This window comes from Myotis lucifugus, unplaced genomic scaffold, assembly GCF_000147115.1.
Source record: "Myotis lucifugus unplaced genomic scaffold, Myoluc2.0 scaffold_302, whole genome shotgun sequence".
NCBI lineage: Eukaryota > Metazoa > Chordata > Mammalia > Chiroptera > Vespertilionidae > Myotis > Myotis lucifugus.
The window spans coordinates 1069585-1094506 of NW_005871350.1; the positions used below are offsets into that span (position 1 = coordinate 1069585).

At 44.1% G+C, this 24922-nt stretch overlaps 1 protein-coding gene and 1 non-coding gene across 7 annotated transcripts in view; one reads left to right on the top strand and one right to left on the bottom strand.

Annotated features, from left to right (window-relative positions):
• ZNF496 (zinc finger protein 496) overlaps nt 1-24845 on the bottom strand; it is a 66560-nt gene extending 41715 nt beyond the window's left edge. For 2 of the 6 annotated variants that reach the window (XM_014465606.2, XM_014465603.2), the window contains exons 1-6: nt 24788-24845; nt 24369-24563; nt 22814-22916; nt 22048-22474; nt 21494-21677; nt 18245-18321 (exon numbers count right to left, since the gene is read on the bottom strand). In XM_014465606.2, the coding sequence (XP_014321092.1) occupies nt 18245-18321; nt 21494-21677; nt 22048-22437 (651 nt within the window). In that variant the 5' untranslated portion in view covers nt 22438-22474; nt 22814-22916; nt 24369-24563; nt 24788-24845. Of the gene's footprint in view, nt 1-18244; nt 18322-21493; nt 21678-22047; nt 22475-22813; nt 22917-23421; nt 23564-24368; nt 24564-24787 lie in introns of all 6 variants that reach the window. The other 4 variants (XM_023763828.1, XM_014465604.2, XM_023763830.1 and 1 more) reach the window with 4 other exon arrangements.
• On the top strand, nt 9814-9943 carry LOC111828222. The gene has a single exon (XR_002832026.1). It is a non-coding gene; the product is annotated as a small nucleolar RNA SNORA33 (small nucleolar RNA).
• Nucleotides 24846-24922: the final 77 nt, after the last annotated feature.

The window sequence follows — 24922 nt, forward strand, 5'->3', positions numbered from 1 at the left end:
AGGCTGGCAGGGGGGGGCAACAAAGCTGGCATGCAGAGCAGTGAGGGGAGATCAGGCTGGCTCGAGGGGGTGCGAGAGGGGGGGCAATTAGGGGCACCAGGCAGGCAGCCAGGCAGGCGAGTGATTAGGAGCCAGCAGTACAGGATTGTGAGAGGGATGTCCAACTGCCAGTTTAGGCCCAATCCCCAGGATTGGGCCTAAACCAGCAGTCGAACATCCCCCAAGGGGTCCCGGATTAGAGAGGATGCAGGCCAGGCTGAAGGACAGCCCCCTGCCCCCCCCCCTCCCCGCAGTGCATGAATTTCATGCACCGGGCCTCTAGTATAGTCAATAATATTGTAATTATTTATGATGTGAGGTGAATACTAGACTTATGAGGGGGATCACTTCATAAATTATATAAATGTCTAATCACTATGTTGTACACCTAAAATGAATGTAATATTGAATGTCAACTGTAATTTAAAAAAATAAATTTCTACAGCCACCCAAACTTTCAGCAATCACCACCCTTATCAATCAGCAGCTATAAACATCCAAGCTAAGACCCTTCATCAGCAAAAAGATTATGACTCACTGAAGACTCAGATGATGGTTAGCATTTTTAGCAATAAGAAATTTATAAATTAACACTTGGAGTGCGGGAAACGAGTTAAGTCGGCTCGCGTGAATTGCGCGTACTCCGAGGGAGCCGTCTTTAACTCGGTTCATATAGATTTGCGGTGGAGTGCGGGAAACGTGTAAACTCGGGCCGATTGTAACTGCGTATTACCAAATATTTGTTTGTAATCCACCCTTTTGGTGGATGGAACAAAACCAAAAGACAGAGCCATCTTATATTTTGGCGGGAAATTCACCCGCACTCCAAGTGTTTCTTTCTTATGTACATTGTTTCTTTCAACAATGTTATTGTACTTAACAGACCTTGGTATAGTGTAAACATAACTTACATGAGCTGGAAAACCAAAATATTATGTGACTCACTTTATTGCAATTTTGCTTCCTGGTGGTGGTCTGGATCGGAAGTACAGTATCTCCGAGGTCTGAGTGTACTAAAATAAAGAGCTCAGGGGATGTATGTACTCAACAGCAGAATTGATGGGACAGAGAAAAGGATCAACTTGAAGACAGGAAGGGAAACTGTCCAACTGAACAACAGAGAGAAAATAGACAAAACCTTAAACAGAGTGTAAGGTACGTGTAAAACTTATAAAATCTGTGTACTGAGAATCCTGAGAAAAGAGCAGGTGGGGCTGAAAAAGCACCTGAAGAGAAAAATGGCTCGACTTTCCTGATTCAGAAAGAGACATAAAGCCAGATTCAAGAAGTAGAAAGAACCCCAAAACAAAAATCCAAAGAAATCCATACCAAGACACATCATAATAAACTTCTGAAAACTAAAGATGAAAAGAAGAAAAAACCCTTAGAAGTCACCAGAGAAAAAAACACTATCTTTCCTCTAGGAGAAAAGGAAATCCAGAGAACAGCCAATCTCTGATCAGAAGCCATGGAGGGAAAAGGAAGGGCTCATATTCCCAAGTGAGAGGAAACCGTCAGCCATGAATACCACCTCCAGTGAAAACAGCCCTCAAGAATGAAGAGGGATCAGGACATTCTCAGATGAATCCAAAAAAGTGCATTTGCCACCAGCAAACTTAACCTAAAAGAATGGCAGAAGGAAATGTGTTAAACAGAAAGAAAATGATTAAAGGAGTTCAGAATAGGTGCCTAAGGTGGGCCACTCTGCATGTGGGTTGCTTTGAACTAAAGGCATTTGAGGCCATGCAGGCTCAGGAGACATTCTCCCATGAAGAATTTAAATTGGGGCCTTGCCCATAATAATTATCACCAGAAATAACTATTTTTGAGCTCTCTATAGGGCAGGCAAACTAACTTCTAATTACTGAACACCTGCTCTTCTTGTCCTGCAATGACCCTCCTCCCCCTGTAGCTCCAGGTGTCTGACCGCTCCCTTATCTCAGAATGTCACATCTATTTCATTTTATCTTTCTGTGTGGAACTGATACTGTTACAATAACCTGGCTATTATTTAACAGTAAAGGAGTAAAGACTAGTTAATATAGGCATGCCATTTATACAGCTCTGCTAATTTAACACTTTCCAAGTCCGTTCTCTGCTGACGGATGGGAGAAGGGACTGAACAAAGGCAGTTTGGACACGTGCCCAGTAAGATCTGAGTGGAAAAGTGCCTGTCAGTCACACCAGCGTAGGTGTGGTCAACTACAAGGCCTGGAAACCTGAATATTTAAACCTCTGAACAAAGGGGCACTCTCTCGCCCTAGCCGGTTTGGTTCAGTGGATAGAGCGATGGCCTGTGGACCAAAGGGTCCCGGCTTCCATTCCGGTTAAGGGCACATAACTTGGTTGCAGGCTCTTCCCTAGCCTGGGCCCTGGTCGGTGCAGGAGGCAACCAATCGATGTGTTTCTCTCATATCAATGTTTCTCTGTCTTTCCCTTTCTCTTCCACTCTCCCCAAAAATCAATGGAAAAATATCCTCAGGTGAGGATTAACAAAGGGGCACTCCCTCCTGGTTTTTACCCCCTTGGCTCTTGCCTCTCCTGCTTGCCTGTGCTCCTGTGACTCCTGTTGTAGGGGATGCCCTCCTCTGTGCCCACATGGCTCATGGACTCTAACTGCTGTTGAACTGGACCCAGCTGCAACATGGAACAGAAGCTCTGGACACTGGTCCTCCTTTTGGCTCTACTGGAACCCCAGCTGCACCTTTTTCAGGATCGGGTCAAGGGTCATGGGACTTTGCAACCTGAGGAATGTAACACCATGAAAATAAAGTCCTCTACCACACCTCACTCTCCCGTGGGGGCTTCTTAGAGTGCTCATTTCAGTGGTACCCCAAGAACCTCATGCCTACTCGAGTCTAAGAAATCTGACCCACTGGTTCCTACGGCAACAGAAACTCTCATGTGTGTGGGGTTCCTGTACGTATTAAATTTGGTTATTTCCTCTTGCTAATCTGTCTCATGCAGATTTAATTAGTAGACAAATCGAACAAACCTAAAATAGCAGAGGAAAATTTCTCCCTCCCCCCCACAATGAAGGAAGGAAATGTGGAACAGAAGAAAATGGTAAGCCAAAATATGAGTAAATGCAACAGGCTTTCCTTTGCCTTTTAAGTTTTCTAAATAAGGTTTGACAGTTAAAGCAAAATTTGTAACATTGGAATATGCTTCTAAATGTGTTACAGAAACTATTTAAATTGATTATGTTAGAAAGGGAAAGGGTGAAAGAGAAGTCAAGGGTGTGGTAGGTTATGCATATATAATGTAATATCAGAGTAATCTCTAAAAATGCTATATTATCTCTCTCCCAATTTTTTTTGGAAGGCAACCAAAATTTTTGGTGGCCTTGAAAAAAATAAATAAATAAAAATGCCATACTGACAAATATTCTTTGGTTGACAAACTTTAGGCTCTTAAACCTATCCTGGGCTCATTTGTGCACTTCCTAGTAAAAATCCACCCTTCATATCTGATCATCCTGAATTTCTGATCCAGTTCCTTTCCCTCCACCACTTCCAGATGACATTGATAACACTGGCCTGTCTTCAGCAAGAATCCTGATAGGTCAGTTTAGCCAGAATCCCCACTGTGATGTGATTTATATTTGGTCTATGCCACTTTCTGGCACAGAGCTCCTGAAACTCTAGGAATTTCCTAAGTGATGAGAGCCACAAAGGTGTCTTTAGTTATGTTAGTGTGGTAACTTTGAACCCTACCTAAGGATGGGGCATTGTTTGCCAGGGGAACCAACCAGTGATTAGAGGGTTAGAACTATCAGTCCCACATCCTCCCCCAAACTCCAGAGAAGGAAGAGAAGCTAGAGGTTGAATCAACAGCCAACAGCCAATTGGTGGACACGTGGAGATGCAGGGAAAGTGGTGGCTCAGAGAGCATGGAAGCCCCTTCCCCCTTCCCACATACCTTGCTCTGTACATGTCTTCCATCTGGCTATTCTTGAGTCATATCTATATGCATGATGTGCACTGACCACTGGGGAATAGACGCAGAAGCTGCTCCCTGGTGGTCAGTGCACTCACACAGCCAACCTCCTGGATCGCTGGCCAGGCTGAGGGACTCCACTTGTGCACGAATTTATGCACCGGGCCTCTAGTTCTTTTATAATGAACCAGTGATCTAGTAAGTAAAATGTTCCTCTGAGTTCTGTGAGCTGCTCTAGCAAATTAATCAACCCAAGAAGGGGGGTTGTAGGAATCTCTGATTTACAGCCAGTCAGTCAGAAAGATAGGTGACAACCTGAGCTTGTGACTAGTGTCTCAAATGGGAAGAGGGGTATGCAGTCTTGCAGGACGGAGTCTTTAGGTTGTGGGATCCATGCTCTCTTTGAGAATTCTTTGTGAATATAGGGGAACTCGCCCCCACATTAGAAACACCCAAAAGTCCCCCTTATGCCCTGATGTTTCCTCTTAATAATTTTCTATTCACTGACTCCAAATCCTGCTCCTTGGCTATAAATTCCCTTTTGTCTATATTTGGAGTTGAACCCAGTATCTGTCCCCTACTGTAAAATCTCACTGCAGAGGTCCCTACATCTACCACAATGGTCCTGAACAGTTTGCCTTACCATCTTTAAACAAGTATCACTGAATATTTTTTCTTTAGAAATATAAATAAATACACTCAATAATACACTATGTAAATCAAAATGGAATTATAGAAAATGTTCGAGTAACCCATAGGAAGGCAAGAACAAAAAAACAGAGAAATAAAAAACAGAACAAATGGGGGAAAAGACAGATTTAAGCCCTAACATGTCAATAAATGATTATGTTAAAATACAAATGGTCTAAATACATCAGTTAACACAGCAACTGGAAGTGGATTAAAAAATATGACTCAACTACAGCATACCTCAAAGATACTGAGGTTTGTGGGTCCTGACCACTGCAATAAAGCAAATATCGCAATAAAGCGAGTCACATGAACTTCTTGGTTTCCCAGAGCATATAAAAGTTATGTTTACACTACACTGTAGTTGTTAAGTGTGCAACAGCATAATCTAAAAATACAATGTACATACCATAATTTTTTAAAAATTTATTGCTAAAAAATACAAACCATCATGTGAGCCCTCAGTGAGTAATAATGTTGTTGCCTGTGGAAGGTCTTGCCTTGATATTGATGAAAACACAGTAATATGAGGTCTACCTGTGTCTGCTATTTAAACAAAACTCACTTCAGCCCGACCAGTGTGGCTTAGTGGCTGAGTGTTGACCTATGAACCAGGAGGTTAAGATTCAATTCCTGGTCAGAGCACATGCCTGGGTTGCGGGCTCAATCCCCAGTGTGGGGCGTGCAGAGACAGCTGATCAATAATTCTCTCTCATCACTGATGTTTCTATCTCTCTTCCTTTCTGAAATAAAAAATATAAAAACAACAAAAACATAACTCACTTCAAATACAATGATGTAGGCAGGTTGAAAGTAAAAAGATGGAGAGTATATGTTACATAATAATTAATTAAAAGGAAAAGAAGGAGCAAATGCCAAAAAAAGGTAGAATTTAGCAAAAAGAAAATTATAATACTAGTAAACTAGAGGCCTGGTGCACGAAATTCATGTTGGGGGGGGGGGTGTCTCTCAGCCCAGCCTGCACCCTCTTACAATCTGGGACATCCCTCTCACAATCCGGGACTGCTGGCTCCTAACAGCTCGCCTGCCTGCCTAATCACCCCTAACCACTCGCCTGCCTGCTCGCCCCTAACCGCTTGCCTGCCTGCTTGCTCCTAACTGCTCACCTGCCTGCCTGATCGCCCTAACCGCCTCTGTCTCATCCCCTGCTGCTGTGGCTTCATACAGAAGGATGTCTGGAATGACATCTGGAAGGTCATTCGGCTATCCGGTCTAATTAACATATTATGCTTTTATTATTATAGATGGATAATTTAGTAATTTACTGAACAGAAGCCATGGAGGGAAAAGGAAGGGCTCATATTAAATTATTAAATTACCCATCCTATATAATAAAAGCCTAATATGCTAAGTGTCTGGTCGTCCGTTCAACCAACCAAAGCGCAATATGCTAATGTATGCGAAGGCAGCTCAACTGCTCGCTATGACGTGCAATGACCACCAGGGGGCAAACTGTTGACTGGTCCACGAGTCCCTATGATGTGCACTAACCACCAGGGGGCAGACGCTCCAAAAGGTAGGTTAGCTTGCTGCTGGGGCCTGGCCGATCGGGACTAAGCAAGATGGGCTGGACACCCTGGAGCCCTCGTGCAGTCCCTCCCCGGCTGGCCAACCTCCTGCGTCCCTCCCTGGCCCCGATCATGCACCGGTGGGGTCCCTCAGCCTGGCCTGCACCCTCTCAGAATCTGGGACCCCTCGGGGAATGTCAGAGAACCGGTTTCGGCCCGATCCTGCAGGCCAGGCCGAGGGACCCCACTGGTGCACAAATTTGTGCACTGAATCTCTAGTTTATTATAACATTTGGTTATTGGCAAATGTTTGCAAGGATGTGGGGGATGTGGAGAAAGATACCAGAGTGATTGCACCATGGGTTCATCTCCTAAGAAGACATTTCTAAATATACATGTAATATGTGAGTAGCAATTCTAATGCATATGCACCAAACAGAGAGCTGCAAAGGCAGAAACTGACAGAACCGAAAGGAGAAACAGACAAATCACTACAGTTGGAGATGTCAACATCCCTTCTCTCAAGAACTGGAAGAACAATCAACTACACAGAAAGTCAGGAAGGATATAGAAAACTCAATAGCAGCATCAACCAATAGGCTCTAATCAACATTTACAGAACACCCAATGAGAACAGAATATACGTTCCTTTCAAATACCAACAGAACATACAACAATACAGACCACACACTGGGCCACTGAGGTCCCAGAAAGAGAGAAGAACTCCCCCTCAAAATCTAAAAGTACTGACATCATACATTGTATTATCTGATCATAATGGAATCAAACTAGAAATCAATAATAGAAAGCTCAGAGGAAAATCTGCAAGCCTTGGAAATGAAACCACATTTCTAAATAATCCTTAGGTCAAAGAAGGCGGCTCATGAGAAATACAAAATATACTGAAATTAATAAAAATAAAAATGTACCTTATTACAATTTGTGGGATGTAACTAAAGCAGTGTTAAGATGGACATTTATGGTACTAACATGCCTGCATTAGAAATGCTTACATAAGAAGGAAAGTCCCACCTCGAGCTTCTTAATGTAAGCTTTCCACCTCAAGAACCTAGAAAGGGAACAGTAAAATAAACCCAAAGAATGCAAGGTGAAGAAATAATAGATGAGACAAAAACTCAATAAAATTGAAAACACAAAAACAGTAGGAAAAAAAAATCAATGAAACAATGATGATGGAATACCACCAATAACTCCACATGCATAAATTTGATAATTTAAGATGAAAACAACCAATCCTTTGAAACACACAAACCACTACAGCTCATCTACTATGAAGTAGATAGTATGAACAGCCCCCATTAAGGATGTTGAACCTATAATTAAAATATAACTTAGAGCCCAGCCAGTGTGGCTCAGTGGTTGAGCATCGACCTATAAGCAGGAGGTCACAGTTCGATTCCCAGTCAGGGCACATGCGGTCAGGGCACATGCTCGGGTTGTGGGCTTGATCCCCAAGGTGGGGCATGCAGGAGGCAGCCAATCAATGATTCTCTCTCATCATTGATGTTTCTTTTCTATCTCTCCCTCTCTCAAATCAGTAAAAACAAACAAACAAAAAAAAACTTAAAAAAAAAAAGAATACCACTTCTGCTACACCCCTTCTAAGTCTCCCAGGTCATAGATTTCACTAGAGAATTCTAACAAGTGTTCAAAAATTAACACCAATTTTGCACTATCTCTTATAATAAGAGGAGGGGAAACTTCCAAATTCATCTTATGAAGCTAGTATTACCCTAAAACCAAAGCTAGACAAAGACAATAAAATAAACACCGACTAATTTCACTCCTGAACAGATATAAAATAATAGCAAACAAAACTCAGCAATATATAAAGAGATTTTATACCATGACAATAAGGGAATGCAAGGCTGGTTCAATAATTAAAAATCAGTCAACACAATCCAGCACATTAACAGCCTAAAGAAAATTCACATGTTCATTATCAACTGAAGCAGAAAAGACTTTGATTAAATCCAACACCCATACACAATAAGAAATCTCAGGGGGAAAAAATTGAGGTGCTTCATCTTGATAAAGAGAATTTACAAAAACTTATAGCTAACAGCATATTTAATGGTGAGATGACACTTTCCCCCTAAGACTAGCTACAAGTCAAGGAAATCCTCTCTCACCACTGCTATTCAACATTGTGCTGGAGGTTCTAGCCAATGGAATGAGGCAAGAAAAAAAAAGGCATAAAAGCTGGAAAGAAATAAAACTGTCCTTATTTGCAGATAACATGGTTGTCTACAAAGAAAATCCAGGACTCTATTTAAAAACAAGCAAATACACATAAAAAAACAACAACACAACACTCCTTAAAACTGATACAGTATATGAATCCGGCAAGGTCACAGAATAAAAAATAAACATACAAATATCTGTTGTGTTTCTTATACTAGAAATGATTATATTGTCATCAAAATTAAAAATATAATTCCATTTGCAATTGCTTAAAAAATGAGGTACTTATGTATAATAAAACATGTATAGAACTTGTGCATTGAGAACCACCAACCTGTGATGAAAGAAATCAAAGAGAATGGAAAGGCATATCACATTCATAGATCACAAGACCCAGATAGTAAAAATGTCAATGCTCCCTAAATTGACACACATGTTTAACAAAATCTCAGTGGGATTTTTTGCAGATATGGGCAAGATTATTCTAAAATGCATAGAGAAAAGCAAAGAAATGAAAATACATAATTTTAAAAAAGAAGAATAAAATAAGAGGAGCCAGTCCACATATAAACTATGTTCTATTAGTGGAAAAACAAATACATCAATGGACCAAAACGGAGAACCCAAGAATAACCCACACAAATATGCTCAACTGATTTTTGACAAGAGAATAAAAGCAATTCAGTGGAAACAAACTTTTCTGCCAAGAGGGCCGAAGCAATTGGACATCCACTAGCAAAAATAAAACAAAACAAAAAAACAAACTGTGACCTAATTCTCCACCTTATACAAAAATTAGAGATATAGACTTAAATGCAAATGGACCACAGATTATAGACTTAAATGTATTTTGGACCAAAATGTAAAGTGGATAACTAAAGGAAAAAACATAGAAAATCTTTGGGATCTAAAACGAGGTGAAGAATCCTTAGACTTTATACCAAAAGCATGATCCTTAGAAGGAAAAATTGATTAACAACCCAAATTTAAAACTTTTGCCCTGCTGAAGACCCTGTGAAATGGATGGGATGAGAAGAAGTATTTACAAAACATACATCCAACAAAGGACAAGTATGTAGACTATATAAAGAGTTCTCAAAACTCAACAGTAAAAAAACCAAAATGGACAATTAGAACATGGACAATAGTGTGGTGAAAGCCTGGGAGGGGTGGGTGTGGGGTGGAGAGAGTTAATGGGAAAAAAAAGGGGAGACATCTAATACTTTCAACAATAAACTAAAAAAAAAAAAATGGACAAAAGTCATAAAGAGACCTTTCATGGAGAGGATATAGATTGCAGATGAGCACATGAAAAGACATCTAACTTCATTAGCCATTAGAGAATTCAAATTTAAGTCCAAAGGAGATATCAGTATGCATCTATCAGAATGGCTAAAATAAAAAATGGTGAAAGCCAGCCAGTAAGTCTGCTTACCTGAATGTGTTTCTGCAGAAATTTAGACAAAGCTGGCAATAATAAAGTCATATTACGAGCCTTAAAGACACTGAAGTCATTAAGGTCCCTGAAAATGGCAATAAGGAAATAAATTAATTAATTAAATTAAATAAAAAACAGTGACAACATCAAATGTTGGCAAGGATGTGGGGAATATAGTGGAAATGTAAAATGGTACAGTCACTTTGGAAAAAGATACCAGACAACCCAACAATGCATACCTGGGCATGTGTCCCCAGAGAAATGAAGACTGATGTTCACACAAAACTGTACAAAAATGTTTACAGCAACGTTATACAAAATGCCCTAAACTGGAAACCACCCAGATCTCCTTCAGCAGGTGAATAGTTCAACAAATTGTGATACATCCATAGAATGGGGTCTTTCCTTAGTAATAAAAACAGAACGGACTACTGACACATGGAAAACACTTGTTGAAGCTCCACAGAATTATGCTGATTGAAAACCATAGCCTGCAAGATTGTTACAATATATGGAAATGAATAAACATTATACACCACATAAACAAAATGAAAGATAAAAGCCATATGATTATATCAATAGACACAGAAAAAGGCCTAGCCAGCATAGCTCAGAGGTTGAGTGTCAACCTATAAACCAGGAGGTCAAGGTTCAGAGCATATGCCCAGGTTGCTGGCTTGATCCCCAGTGTGGGGCATGCAGGAGACAGTCGATCAATGATTCTCTCTCATCACTAATGTTTCTATTTCTCTCTCTCTTTGAAATTATTAAAAATATATATATTTTTAAAATTGATGCAGAAAAAAAAAAGAAAATAAATGCAGAAAAAAGCATTTGATAAAATAGAGCACCCACTTATGTAAAAACTCCCTGCAAAGTGGAAATACAGGGAACATACCTCAATGTAATAAAGGCCATTTATGACAGACCCACAGCCAAAATCATACTCAATGGCAAAAACTATAAGCATTTCCCTTAACATAGAGAACAAGACATGGATGTCCACTTTTACCACTCTTATTCAACATGGTACTGGAAATCCTAACCATATCAATCAGACAAGAAGAAATAAAAGGCATTCAAATTAGAAAGGGAGAAGTGATATTGTCATTATTTGCAGATGACATGATACTGAATAGAGAGAACCCTAAAGATTCCACCAAAAAACTACCATAACTGATCAATGAATTCAGTAAAGTAGCAGGACACAAAATTAATATCTAGAAATCAGTTGCTTTTTTTTCCTCCATCACCGAAAAGTATTTATTAGGAAAAAGAAAGGATTGCATTACAAAACTTGCAGAATTGGCGAGCCATGTGCAAATTCCTCAGTTGCATTTTTTATACACCAATAATAGACTATCAGGAGGAGGAAAACCAAGATGGCGGCATAGGCAAACACTGGAAATTGCTGCCTCCCACAACCACTTCAAAAATACAACTAAAAGAAAAAACGGACATCATCCAGAACCACAGGAAGGCTGGCTGAGTGGAAATTCTACAGCTAGAAGGAAAGAGAAAAGCACATTGAGACTCAGAGGAGGTGCGGAAGTAAAGTGCAGAGGTACAGAGGCGCACATGGAAAGGGCTGGCAACTGACGCCGTGGTTGTTTTTTTCAATCGGGAGGGAGACACAAGCTCCCAACTGCTCTGAACTCCAGTTCTGGGCGAATCTCTGGGGACATACGGGGAGAAACTGGACTGTCTGGCATTGGTCGGAACTCGAGGGTGGCTTTCTCTCAGAGGTGCTTGCAGCGATTACCATGGGACACTGAGACCTGGGGCCTCTTAGGGCTGGGCTGAGGATCAGCCATAGCTGTTTGCTCCGCCCTGTTGATTCCCTGAGACCCTGCCCCACCCAAGCTGAGCACAGAGGCTTTTGCATATGAATGGCCTGGCCCTTAGCAATCTAAAATTACCTAACAAACTGCAGCTGGGTCAGAGAGACCCAGAACATCCAAAAGAAGGCCCAAGGCCCCACAGCAGCTTGCATTGCATCACAGCTGGGCCTCATCTGGGCACCTCCAACCCCCAAACAAAGAAGAGGAACCTGCAGATCTCTCCATAGCTCCTGCTGGGTAGCCTCAGGCAGAGGCTAAATTAGCACCTCCTTAGAGATCCAAGAGCCAGTGTACCCAGTGGTCAGAGTGGGACCATCCAGATTACAACTCCTCAGATCCATAAGGGACACATTCAGGGGGCAGACTCAGTGAGCACCAAAGCCCCACTGAAGCAAGTCTTGCCCCTAAGGGTGTCTCCAGCACAGAAGTTCTCCCACCATAGACACAGCTGATTCTCACAGCCAATTGGCCTGGAGGTCAATTCCTCCCAGTGATACCTACAACAATCAAGGCTTAACTACAACAAGACTGTGCACAAAGCCCACAAAAGGGTGCACCAAGAGTGTCCACCTCAGGTAATTGGGGAGGCTGAGCCACTGGGCCCTATAGGACACCTAGCACACAAAGCCACTCTATCAACACAGGGAAGCATAAAAAATGCAGAGACAAAGAAACAGGTCACAAATGACAGAAATGAAGGAAAGAAACTACTGGATATAGAGTTCAAAACCACGGTTATAAGGTTTTTCAAGAATTTTCTAGAAACCACCGATAAATTTAGTGAGACACTCAAGAAATCTAGTGAGACCCTCGAGGTTATGAAAAAGGACCAACTAGAAATTAAGCATACACTGACTGAAATAAAGAATATTATACAAAGTTCAAACAGCAGACTAGAGGATCACAAGAATCAAGTCAAATATTTGAAATACGAAGAAGCAAAAAACACCCAACCGGAAAAGCAAAAAGAAAAAAGAATCCAAAAATATGAAGATAGTGTAAGGAGCCTCTGGGGCAACTTCAAGCGTACCAACATCCGAATTATGGGGGTGCCAGAAGAAGAGAGAGAGCAAGATATTGAAAACCTATTTGAAGAAATCATGACAGAACACTTCCCCTACCTGCTGAAAGAAATAGACTTACAAGTCCAGGAAGCACATAGAACCCCAAATAAGAGGAATCCAAAGAGGACCACACCAAGACACATCATGATTAAAATGCCAAGAGCAAAAGACAAAGAGAGAATCTTAAAAGCAGCAAGAGAAAAACAGTTAGTTACCTACAAGGGAGTACCCATGCGACTGTCAGCTGATTTCTCAACAGAAACTATGCAGGCCAGAAGGGAGTGGCAAGAAATATTCAAAGTGATGAATAGCAAGAACCTACAACCAAGATTACTTTACCCAGCAAAGCTATCATTCAGAAGTGAAGGTCAGATAAAGAGCTTCACAGATAAGAAAAAGCTAAAGGAGTTCATCATCACCAGACCAATATTATATGAAATGCTGAAAGGTATCCTTTAAGAAGAGGAAGAAGAAAAAAAAGGTACAGATACAAATTATGAACAACAAACACACATCTATCAACAAGTGAATCTAAAAATCAAGGGAATAAATAATCTAATGAACAGAAAAAAAAAAAAAGAATAATAAACTATCAGAAAGGGAAACTAGGAAACCAAATCACTCACAACCGCTTAAAAAAAAAATATAAATACCCAGAAATAATATTAACCAAAGAAGTAGAAGACCTGTACTCGGAAGATTATAAGACACTGAAGAAAGAAACTGAAGATACAAATAAGTAGAAGCATATACCATACCATGTTCATGGATAGGAAGAATTAACATATAATTAAAATGTCCATACTACCCAAAGCAACCTATAGATTCAATGCAATTCTTACCAATATATCAATGGCGTATTTCACAGTACTAGAATAAATATTCCAAAAATTTATATGGAACCACAAAAGACCCCAAATAGCAACAGCAATCTTGAGAAAAAAAGAACAAAGCTGGAGGAATCACACTACCTGATATCAAACTATATTACAAGGCCATAGTAATCAAAACAGCATGGTAATGGCACAAAAACAGACATATAAATCAATGGAATATAATAGAGATCCCCAAAATAAACTCACACCTTTGGGTCAATTAATATTTGACAAAGGAGCCCAGCTGGGGTGGCTCAGTGGTTGAGCATCGACTGGGTTGTGCAGGGGTCCTCAAACTACGGCCCGCGGGCCACATGCAAATACAAATACTATATTTGTTCCCGTTTTGTTTTTTTACTTCAAAATAAGATATGTGCAGTGTGCATAGGAATTTGTTCATAGTTTTTTTTTTAAACTATAGTCCGGCCCTCCAACAGTCTGAGGGACAGTGAACTGGCCCCCTGTTTAAAAAGTTTGAGGACCCCTGGGGTTGTGGGTTGATCCCCAGTGAGGGGTGTGCAGGAGGCAGCTGATCAATGATTCTCTTTCATCACTGATGTTTCTCTCTCTCTCTCTCTCCTGCCCGCTTCCTCTCTGAAGTCAATAAAAATATATTTTTAAAAAATGTTTGACAAAGGAGGCAAAAACATACAATAGACTAAAGATAGTCTATTCCAGGGGTCCTCAAACTATGGCCCGCGGGCCACATGCGGCCCGCCGAAAACATTTATCCGGCCCGCCGGGTGTTTTTGCCGCCGCTGCCTGTCCTGCTTAGCAGCCGACTCGTCCCGGGCCCGCAGTGCGCATGTGTGGAATGTCTGAGGGACAGTGAACTGACCCCCTGTTTAAAAAGTTTGAGGACCTCTGGTCTATTCAATAAATGGTGTTGGAAATACTGGACACAATATGTGCAAAAAAATAAAACTAGACCAACTTCTTACACCACACACAAGGATAAACTCAAAATGGATCAAAGACTTAAATATTAAACCTGAAACCATAATAATCCTACAAGAAAACATAGGTAGTAAAATCTCGGACATTTCTCATAGCAATATTTTCTCTGATATGTCTCCTCGGGAAAGGAAAACAAAAGAAAAGTAAACAATGGGACTATATCAAATTAAAAACTTTTTGCACAGCAAAGGCAACCATCAACAAAATGAAAAACAACCCACTGAATGGTAAAAAATATTCATCGATACATCTGATAAGGGGTTAATATCCCAAATTTATAAAGAACTTATAAAACTGAACACCAAAAAACCAAACAATCCAATTAAAAAATGGGCAAAAGACCTAAACAGACACTTTTCCAAAGTGGACACACAGATGGCCAATATACATAAGAAAAGATGGTCAATGTCAGTCATCATCAGAGAAATGCAAATTAAAACCACAATGAGATATCATATCATGCCTGTCTGAATGGCTAGCACAAATAAATCAACAAACAAGTGTTGGCGAGGATGTGCACTGTTGGTAAGAATGCAGATTGGTGCAGCCACTATGGAAAACATTATGGAGCTACCTCAAAAATTAAAAATGGAACTGTCTATGACCCAGTGATTCCACTACTTCTGGGAATTTATCAGAAGAAACAAGGCACACTAATTCAGCGGTTCTCAACCTGTGGGTTATGACCACTTTGGCGGTTGAATGACCCTTTTACAGGGGTCGCCTAAGACCATCCTGCATATCAGGTATTTACATTACGATTCATAACAGTAGCAACATTACAGTTATGAAGTAGCAACGAAAATAATTTTATGGTTGGGTCACAACATGAGGAACTGTATTTAAAGGGCCAGAAGGTTGAGAACCACTGCACTAATTCGAAAGAATATTTGTACCCCTATTTTCATTGCAGTGTTATTTACAATAGCCAAGATTTAAAGCAGCCCAACTATCCATCAGTAGATGGCTGGATAAAAAGAGCTGTGGTACATTTACACAATGGAATACTACTTGGCTGTAAACAAAACAAAACAAAACAAAAACGGAAATCTTACCCTTTGCATAGATGGACCTGAAGAACATTATGCTAAGTGAAATATACCAATGAGAGAAAGACAAGTACCATATGATTTCACTCATATGTGGAATCTAATGAACAAAATGAACTAACAAGCAAAACAGAGACAGACTTATAGATAGAGAGCCGACTGACAGCAGGGGAGGGGGGGTTTTGGGGGGGGGGGTGTCTGAATATTAGGTGGAGGGATTGAGAAAAAAAACAAACAGAGGCCCTAACTGGTTTGACTCAGTGGATAGAGTGTCGGCCTGCGGACTGAAGGGTCCCAGGTTTGATTCCGATCAAGGGCATGTACCTTGGTTGCGGGCATATCCCCAATAGGGGGTGTGCAGGAAGCAGCTGATCGATGTTTCTCTCTCATTGATGTTTCTAACTCTATCCCTCTCCCTTCCTCTCTGTAAAAAATCAATAAAATATATTTTTTAAAAAAGGAGACAAACGAAGAAACTTATGGACAGCGATAATAGTGTGTACTGAGGAGGGGAGGGGGACTAGAGGAAAGGGAGTAAGTTTTAGGACGGATAAATGGAGACTTGACTTGGGGTGATGAACACACAATACAGTGTACAGATGATGTGTTGTAGAATTGTGCACCTGAAACCTGGATAATTGTTAACCAGTGTCACCACAATGAATTTTTTAAAAAGTCCATACCCAAATGTGACATACTAGTACTGTATGAACCCACCTACTTAATGTTCTTAAACAACACTATCAGACGGTTATCAGAGACCAATGAGAGGCTAGAGTGAGAGCAGTGGGTATGGCCGAAAAAGGCAATAGGAAGGATGCTTCTGAAAGCAAATGTTCTGTATCCTGTGTGTATTATTGTCAGTATGCTGCTTATGACATTGTATTGTATCTGTTATTTCTTACATCTGAGGTGAATCTATGATTACCTAAAAAAATAAATAAATAAATGCACCTATATTCATAGCAACATTATTCACAGTGGCCAGAAGGTGGAAGCAACCTAAGTGTCCATCAAAGAATGAAATGACCTCGCCGGTGTGGCTCAGTTGGTTGGGCATCGTCCCGTACACCAAAAGATTGCTGGTTAGATTCCTGGTCAGGAATGCCAGGGTTTTGAGGTCAATTCCCAGTGGGGAGCCTGCAAGGGGCAGCGAATCAATGTTACCCTCTCACATCAATGTTTCTCTCCCTTCCTTTCTCTCTAAAAATCAGTAAAAATATTTTATTTTAGAAAGAATGAATGGATAAGTACAATGGATTACATACACACCACGAAATATCATTCAGCCTTCACGAAGGAGAGAATTCTGACACAGGCTACATCATGGATGAGCCTTAGGACATTACACTGAGGGAAGTAAACCAGACTCCAAAGGACAAATGCTGTGTGGTCCACATATGTGCTCTCTAGAGTGAGTGTGACGGTGGGTGCCAGGCCAGCAGTATGGGGGAATGAGGAATTGTTACTGATGGGTGAGGAGTTTCAGTTTGGAAAGATGAAAAAATTCTGGAGATTGGTTGCACAACAATGGGATATACTTAAGATTACTGAACATTTAAAAACACCACTGTACATTAAAAATGGTTAGAATTGTAAATTTTGTTATTTGTATTTTACAATTAAAACTTCAAAAGAAAAAGCCCTAAAAAATAAGACCTTCAGGATGGTGACTTAGTGCATTGGGCAGAAACAATCTTCAATGGAGTGATACAGAGCACTGATTTATCAGAATCTGTCTCTTCTGCTCACTGTGGCATCTACAGGGACCTGGATAAATTCAAAGGTGAACAACTGAAACTCAATAGATACTAAATTCATAGCATCACTTTGCAAGTTGTACTGGTCAAAGGTATCAGCACGTGCTGTGTTCCAGGGGTACAGCTCCAAGGGAATGGACAACCCCCCACTTCATGTGCCCAGCAAATTCCCTCTCGTTCTGAGCTGAACCCCCTCTCAAGTTTAAAGTCCTGCTAAATGCACTATGCAGAGAACAAATTGCTGTCCTTCAGATAGTCTTCCATTTGCTGAGAACCAGTAGCAACAGGGTCCACCCCTTTACAGCACCAACATTCTTGTAATAACTGAATTTCATGGCAACGAAAGGAAAGTGTTCAGTAGGGAAACTAAGGGGGTGTGGTCAGCCCCAGGCAGAAACTGGGATGGAAAGAGGTGAGTGAAGACACCTGCTAAACCAAAAACAGCTCCCACCACCTGAGAAAGTAAGGCTTACGTGGAAACCCCCTAACAGCCCTCTGCATGGCTACGTGACGGTACCAACGAAATCTACGTTTTCCCCTCCCCTTTTTCACTGGAGGGGACACCAAGATGCCAAGAGGAAGAGAGATGGGGACTCGAGGATGTTTGTTGTCCACCACCATTGTCCACACAGGCTCCCAAAGGTGACGGCACAGCCAGCATGGTGAGCAGCCCAGATTATGGGGCAGGAGGAGGGATAGGAGTCACATAAACTCACATCTGTCCTTTTATTTTTTCTAGACAGGGGCTGAACAGCCTGTGTGGCAGAGAGAAAGCTGGCCAAGATCCTGGCAAAGCTTCCCTGTAGCTGACAGAGAGGCAAAGTGGGGTTTTCAAGGGTTCTTGCAGAAGTTACTCACCAGGGGCAGCTGGAGAGAGGTCATCTGCTGTCCATCCCTCATGCTCACTTCCTGAAGGAGGGATGGGTCCTGAGGAACTGAAAGAGATGAGAAAAGGGTGTCTCATAACCCTGGGTCTCTTTTCTTACCTGGGAGGACAAGATAATGCAGATAAAAAAACTTTGGGCAAACTTTGCTTTCAAACACAACAAGGGAGACTTTGACAGGGAATGCCTGGGCTTGAGTTGGCCCTGCCACCAAGTCGCAATGTAACTTCCCAAAGATGCAGGGGCTTCAACTTCATGATCCGAAATATGGGGAAAATAGAGGTTAGAGCTCTGAGTCAAGACATCAGTAAGAGCTGCCAGCAATGAAAATTACTGTGGGGCTCCAGGGTCATAGAAATGTATACACCTGGAAGTTTATAAACTGTAAACTCCAGAACACTGTGTCCCTGTTATGCCCCCTCTTACCCTCCCAGAAGAAGCACTTGTTGAAGCCCACTAGAAAGTGCAGAGTATAGAACTGGGACCACCTCCCTTAGCCTGACCTTGAGGCCTGGGGGCAGGGGTTGCTATTCCAACAGACTTCTCTCCCTGATGGGCAACTACACCTTGCTCAGGCTTCTGTAAGCAGTGAGCCACATACCTTGCCCAGGGTGCAGCCATGTGAAAATAAGTTGTTTCAAAAGGTGCTCCTTTCACAGAATAAGACTTGGAAAGCTGCACTATCGTTTCTTGGTCTTTTGAAGGTTGATCCTGGTCACATGTTAAATCAGCCTCAAAGCTAACACAGAAGCCACCATTTCTCACCAAGATGCAGCAGGGAAAGGTGTAACTATTTAGAACAAGGGTCCAAACAGGAGGCAGAACAAGAGACAACTTAGCCAGCAGTGACACTGGGGGTCCCCGAGGGAGGCAACCTTCTCACTCTGCTGGGGAAAGCTCAAGCAGGGTGGGTGTGGATGTGAGGGGCGAGTTCATTCTGCTCTCTCACACCTGCCACCTTCTGAGGGATGAATGACAGCCTCTCCCTACCTTTCCCATGGGACATGAGTACACGGACACTTTTACAAATCATTGTGAAAGCTTTACCCTTTAAGTCAGATTTAGCGTTTTGGGAAGATTTTCAAGATTAGGAACTACAAGGTTTTTGCTGGTGGCTCATCCCAAAAACAAATCACTTTAAGTCTTTAAGGTCTTCCTAGTAATAAACTCATCATGGCTCCTTTGTCCACTTATTATTGCTCAGGGTAAATGGAGGAGCTGAGTCTTTGGACCAGAATCCTATCAGTGGTAACTGGCTTATCTCTGAACTTCCTCAAGAAGCACCAGCTTAGGCTGGGGCAGCTACTTCTGAGGGCATTCTTGCTACCTACAACCTGCATATCACAAGCTGCCTGCACATGCAGTGTTTATTTGGACTAATGGTTGCTTCCCTTCAGCTTGTCGTTAGACTGAATTATGTCCCCACCAAATTCACATGTTGAAGTCCCAACCCCTAAGACCATAAAATGTGACTGTATTTGGAGATGGGGATCTTTCAAGAGGTAATTAAGTTAACAAAATTTTTAGGATGGCCCTAACCCAATATGACTGATGTCCTTATAAGAAGAGATTAAGCCCTGGCTGGTACACCAAAAAGTGGCAGGTTTTACGGCTGGTGTGGTGCAGTGGTTGAGCATCAACCCATGAACCAGGAGATCATAGTTCGATTCCCTGTTAGGGCACATGCTAGGATTGTGGGTTTGATCCCCAGTAGGGGGCGTGGCAGCCAATCAATGATTCTCATCATTGATGTTTCTATCTTTCCCTCTCTCTCTGATATCAATAAAAAAATATTTAAAGAAGAAAAAAAAAGGTGGCAGGTTTGATTCCTAGTCAGGGCACATGCCAGGGTTGCAGGCTCAATCCCGAGTAGAGGGCATGCAGGGGGCAACCAATCAATGTTTTTCTCTCACATTGATGTTTCTCCCCCCCCCCCCCCCGCCCTTCCTCTCTCTAAGATCAATTAAAAAATTTTTTTAAATAGTTAAAATAGTAAATTTTATTTTAAAAAGAGATTAAGACACACACAAAGGGACAAACACATGAGGACATAGGTAGATGATGGCCATTCACACACCAAGGAGAGAGGCCTCAGAAGGAACCAGCCCTCCTGACACCTGGTCTGGATCTTCCAACCTCCAGAACTAGAAGAAAGTAAATGTCTGTTGTTTAAGCTGCCCTGTCTGTGGGACTTTGTTCAGACAGTCCTAAAAAACTATCTGGACTTTCAACCAAGGGGAGGCTGAAGAGTTTGTTTTATACAGAAGTCAATATAGTTTAACCCATAAAGAAATGTAATATGCTTTTTTTTAACTGAAAAACTTATGACAATGTTAAGGACGACTGTGAATCTCAAGAATACTCTCTCCTCTGGCACCTCCCTCCTTTCATCTGTTATCTACAGCACAATGTAGCAAGTCTGCCCAGAACAACCCTCACACCACAGAGGTCACTTAACCCCAGGGCAGCACATCTTCCCACAGGATTACTTCAACGGATAATCATGACTGCTTAGCATTTTATGGATAAAATCCTTTAATCCTCAAGAAACCCAATAAGAGTAATGATTACCTCCTTTGGATGGACCAGTAAACTGAGGCTTGCAGAGTTTAGAAGCTGCCCTGGGTTATAGCGAGAGGATTCAACATCAAGTGTACCTGGTGCCAAAACCACCTGCCTGAAGCCACCAGCACACTTTGTACAGATATTTAGACATGGCTAGGTGACATTCAAGCCCCAAACCCTGAGACACCAACCTGTTCCCTCTGAGAGTTATTTCTGTATTTCCTTGCAGCATCATAACAAGCCTGAGATCAGAGGCTGTTTTGCTGGGAAAGAGAGGTTCAGGGAGACAAGTGGATATGGCCACACTCGGTTTCTGACACAGCCCTACTGGGACAGCCAATAGTGCCCAGCTGTCCCCACAAAATGACAAAGCCCAGAAATGCACCCTCACAGAGAGAAGATGGTGCAGCTTCAAAGACAGCCCCTTACAACAGAGTCTGCACTGGGAGACAGAGGTCCCTCTGAATGAATGGGGCACCATGAAAAGAACAGACACCCTCAGGAAATTCTGATTCCATCACTCTAGGGAGGAACTCAGACCTTGAAAGTTGTTTATGGCTCCTCAGGGGATAGGAGAGACCTACTGAGGTCAAGAGTCACCTCTAAGGCACAAGGTGGGGTACAAAGGCCAGCCTGCCCCCCGCCCCAGACTCCCTACCTGGGTCCCCGCTGAGCTGGCCTGGCAGTCTGCTTGGGAGCCCAGGGCCCTGGGGCAGGGCCACTGGCTGGGCTTCCTGGCTCTTTGCAAGGTGGCTCTGGGCCTCTGCTGGCAGCCGCTCCTGCTCCTGGTCCAGAGGGCCATCCCCATCGTCAATCACCACGGGGTCCTCACAGTGCTTGAGCTGCAATCCCAGAAAGAGCTTTTCAGGACTCACAGAGGGGTCCCTAGCCAGCAAGGGCCAGAGGCTGTGCAAACTCCCTCCCTTGGCCTACTGACCATCACCTCCACAGCTGATCACTGGAGGCTCAGCCCAGGCCTTGCACAGGGCTGTAAAGGGGAAGGACTTATCTTCCTAGTTAGAGCCTTTAGGGAATATAATCTGCTCTACTGAGAAACCAACACTCATGTGTACTTCACCAAAGCAAGAGCTCTGGAGAGAATTCCTCATCCCTGCCAGGGGACGGGGAAGGTGTGTGTGTGTGTGTGTGTGGAGGCTCTTACCCTCTTCTCCTCCCAACCTCCAGCCAGCCCAGAGCAGCTGCTCCACTCACCCACTGCCAGGGTCTCCCTGGCTCCCTTTCTAGTGCCTCCACAGCAGCCACAGCCTGCTCTCCGCTCTCCGGCTCCTGGGCACGCACCCAGCCCTGGATCTCGCGAGGCAGGATGGCTAGGAATTGCTCCAGCACCAGCAACTCCAGGATCTGCTCCTTGCTGTGCCGCTCGGGGCACAGCCAGCCCCGGCACAGGTCCCAGAGGCGCTGCAGGGCCTCACGGGGGCCCGCCGCCTCCTGGTAGCGGAACCGGCGGAAGAGGCGTCGGGAAGATTCGGGGCTGGGAGGCTCGCCCTGGGGTCCAGGGCTCTCTCCCGGTGGGCTCCTCATTTTCCTGGGCTCCTCACTTTCCTTCGGAGCCAAGACTCGGGGACACAGGGCTGTGGGCATGATGGGATTTGATGGGGGTCAGCAGCAGAAGACGACCCTATTTTCAAACAGAAATCACTGGCTTCAATACTCTGGTCTCTTGTGAGTAGGTGTGGAGGGTGGTGATGGGGAAGGTGACAAGGCCTAAGGACCAGCCCTTGGGAGAAGCCCTGGGACATGTGAGAAGTGTCAGTGTGACTGGTCCTTACACAAATGGAGGGAACTGCCACCCCCAACAGCATCACTGCATGGTCCCCCTAATTGGTCAACCTGACAAACGAGGCAGGGAGTCCAGGAGAAAAGTGGTGTCCTTTCAATGTGACAAAGACATTCCGAGCATCCCAGGACAATGACAGGGCTACATGCAGGAGAGAGAAGGAATAAGACTCTGTGGTACCTTCGGTGGCCAGATCCTCCTGGAGAAAACCCAAGAGGGCCGAGCTAAGCAGGCTGCTATCTTGGGATTTCTGAGCCAAAGTCACCGTTCCTGCCCTTGAGACCTTTACAACATGAGTTGGAAAGACAAAGACAGATGTTCCAGATAAGAACCATGAAGGCATGTTGAGGAAGGGAAACCCACACTGCTAACGGCCAGGGCAGACTACTGGTTCTGGACCTGCTGGATCCACACAGCCAGAACCAGCTCTGACCCATAGAGTCTGCACTGAGAGACAAGGGTGAAGCACATGGCCAAGAAGATACCCAGACAAGCCCTGGCCAGTGCAGCTCTGTAGGTTGGAGCGTTGTCCCGTACACCAAAGGGTGGCAGGTTCAATCCCCAGTTGGGGTGTGTATGAGAGGCAACTGATCCATGTTTCTCTCACACCAATGTTTCTTTCTTCCTCTCTTTCTCAAATCAATTAATAAAAACCTATCCTCAGATGAGGATTAAAAAAGCAACAAAAAATGGGACAGTCAAAAACAACAAAAAAAAGGGGGACAGTTAAAAGTGACAGCCACACCTCAGATTCCAGGAGAGAAGTAATGCTGTGCATTTATAAATACCAGTACTGCCTGGCCGGTGTCCTCAGTGGTTGAGCATCAACCAATGAACCAGGCTGGATCCCCAGCAGAGGGCGTGCAGGAGGCATCAGATAGATGTTTTTCTCTCATCAATATTTCTCTCTAGCTCTCCCTTCCTCTATCTCTAAAATAAATAATTAAAAAAAATGGAGTAAATGCCACTACTTAGAGACTATGGGACCCAGAGAAAGTCCCTCCCCTTCTCTCAGGCCGTGAGATCACTGGGTAGTCACTGGACTTCCATACCCAGATTGTATGAGGCGCCCCTTCTTAACCTTAACCCCCGACAGCTCAGGGTCCTAAGGGTCCCCTGTGGAATGCAGGTCCCGCTCCAATTTCACAGGAAGACCGGAAGAACCACAAAGCCACGGAATAGCAGTCAGAAAAACCAAGTGTCTGGACTGCTCTGCTTTCCAATGGAAAACAGACTAGCAGAAAAGGACTCAAGAAGTCTGGCTGGGCACCTTAGAGCCTGCCCCATGGCAACCTTCCTTCAGTGCCTGCTCCTGCATTTGGAACCAGCCCCCCAAAGTCCCTGAGCTCAGCCACCACACAACGGCAGGGCCTCTGGGTTCCCAGGTCGGCCCCAACCTAGGGTACCCAGGCCCCACCCTCAGACTCAGTGTGCGCTGGGAACCAGCCCTAATCAGACAGTGGCGCTCCTCTTCGTCACCCAGGCACCTGGTGGTAGGAGGCTCAGGAGTGATGCCTGAAGAATGAACGAACACGGGATTCCCGTGGAGCGGGGCGGGGCTTAAAGCAGCTGATGGAGGAGGGACAGCGCGGGATCAGCAGCAAGGAAAGGGAGGGCATTTTAGGCCAGGGGAAGAGAGAGCTTTTCCTCGCTCTCCCTCTCCCGCTTCCCTCCCAGCGCGCGCACGCACACCCCGCGCGCGCGTCTCCGGAGTAGCCAGCTCCCGGCTCCTCACCTCACACCGTCTGGAACTCCTTCCCGGCGTCTAACTCCAATGGCTCCTACTGCGGCGTTCGTCTCCACAGCCGTCCCTCATCCTTCCCAGCCCGCCTCCCGGTGTCCTTCCCGAGGCGGGCTCTCTGCTGGGCCCGACTCCGTCCCTGGCCAGCCGAGCCACGTCTCCAGCTCATCCAGAAATCCACGACTCCACCTGGGAGGGAAGAACAGAAAGAAATGCAGGACCCTGAAAGACGATATCGCCTTATCTCCCCGCCCGCAGAGCCCCAACCACTGGCTCCGGGATGGGGGGCGCGCGGGGCCGACGGGGGCGCGGGGTCGGTCCGGGGCCGCGGGGCCGCGAGTCCGGGGTGCTTGGGGCTGGGAGAGGCGGCGGGAGGGCGCCGGCGCGGGCCGTAGGGGCCCGGCCGCACTCACCGCCGGGACGCGTCCCCGCTAGCCGGCCGCGCAGGCTTGCCACCGCTGGAGCGCGCCGACGCGGAGGAAGGAAAGGGCGGAACCTCCTGCTCCTTCCTTGGACACTTCCTGCTCCACTTCTAGACGCCGAGGCTC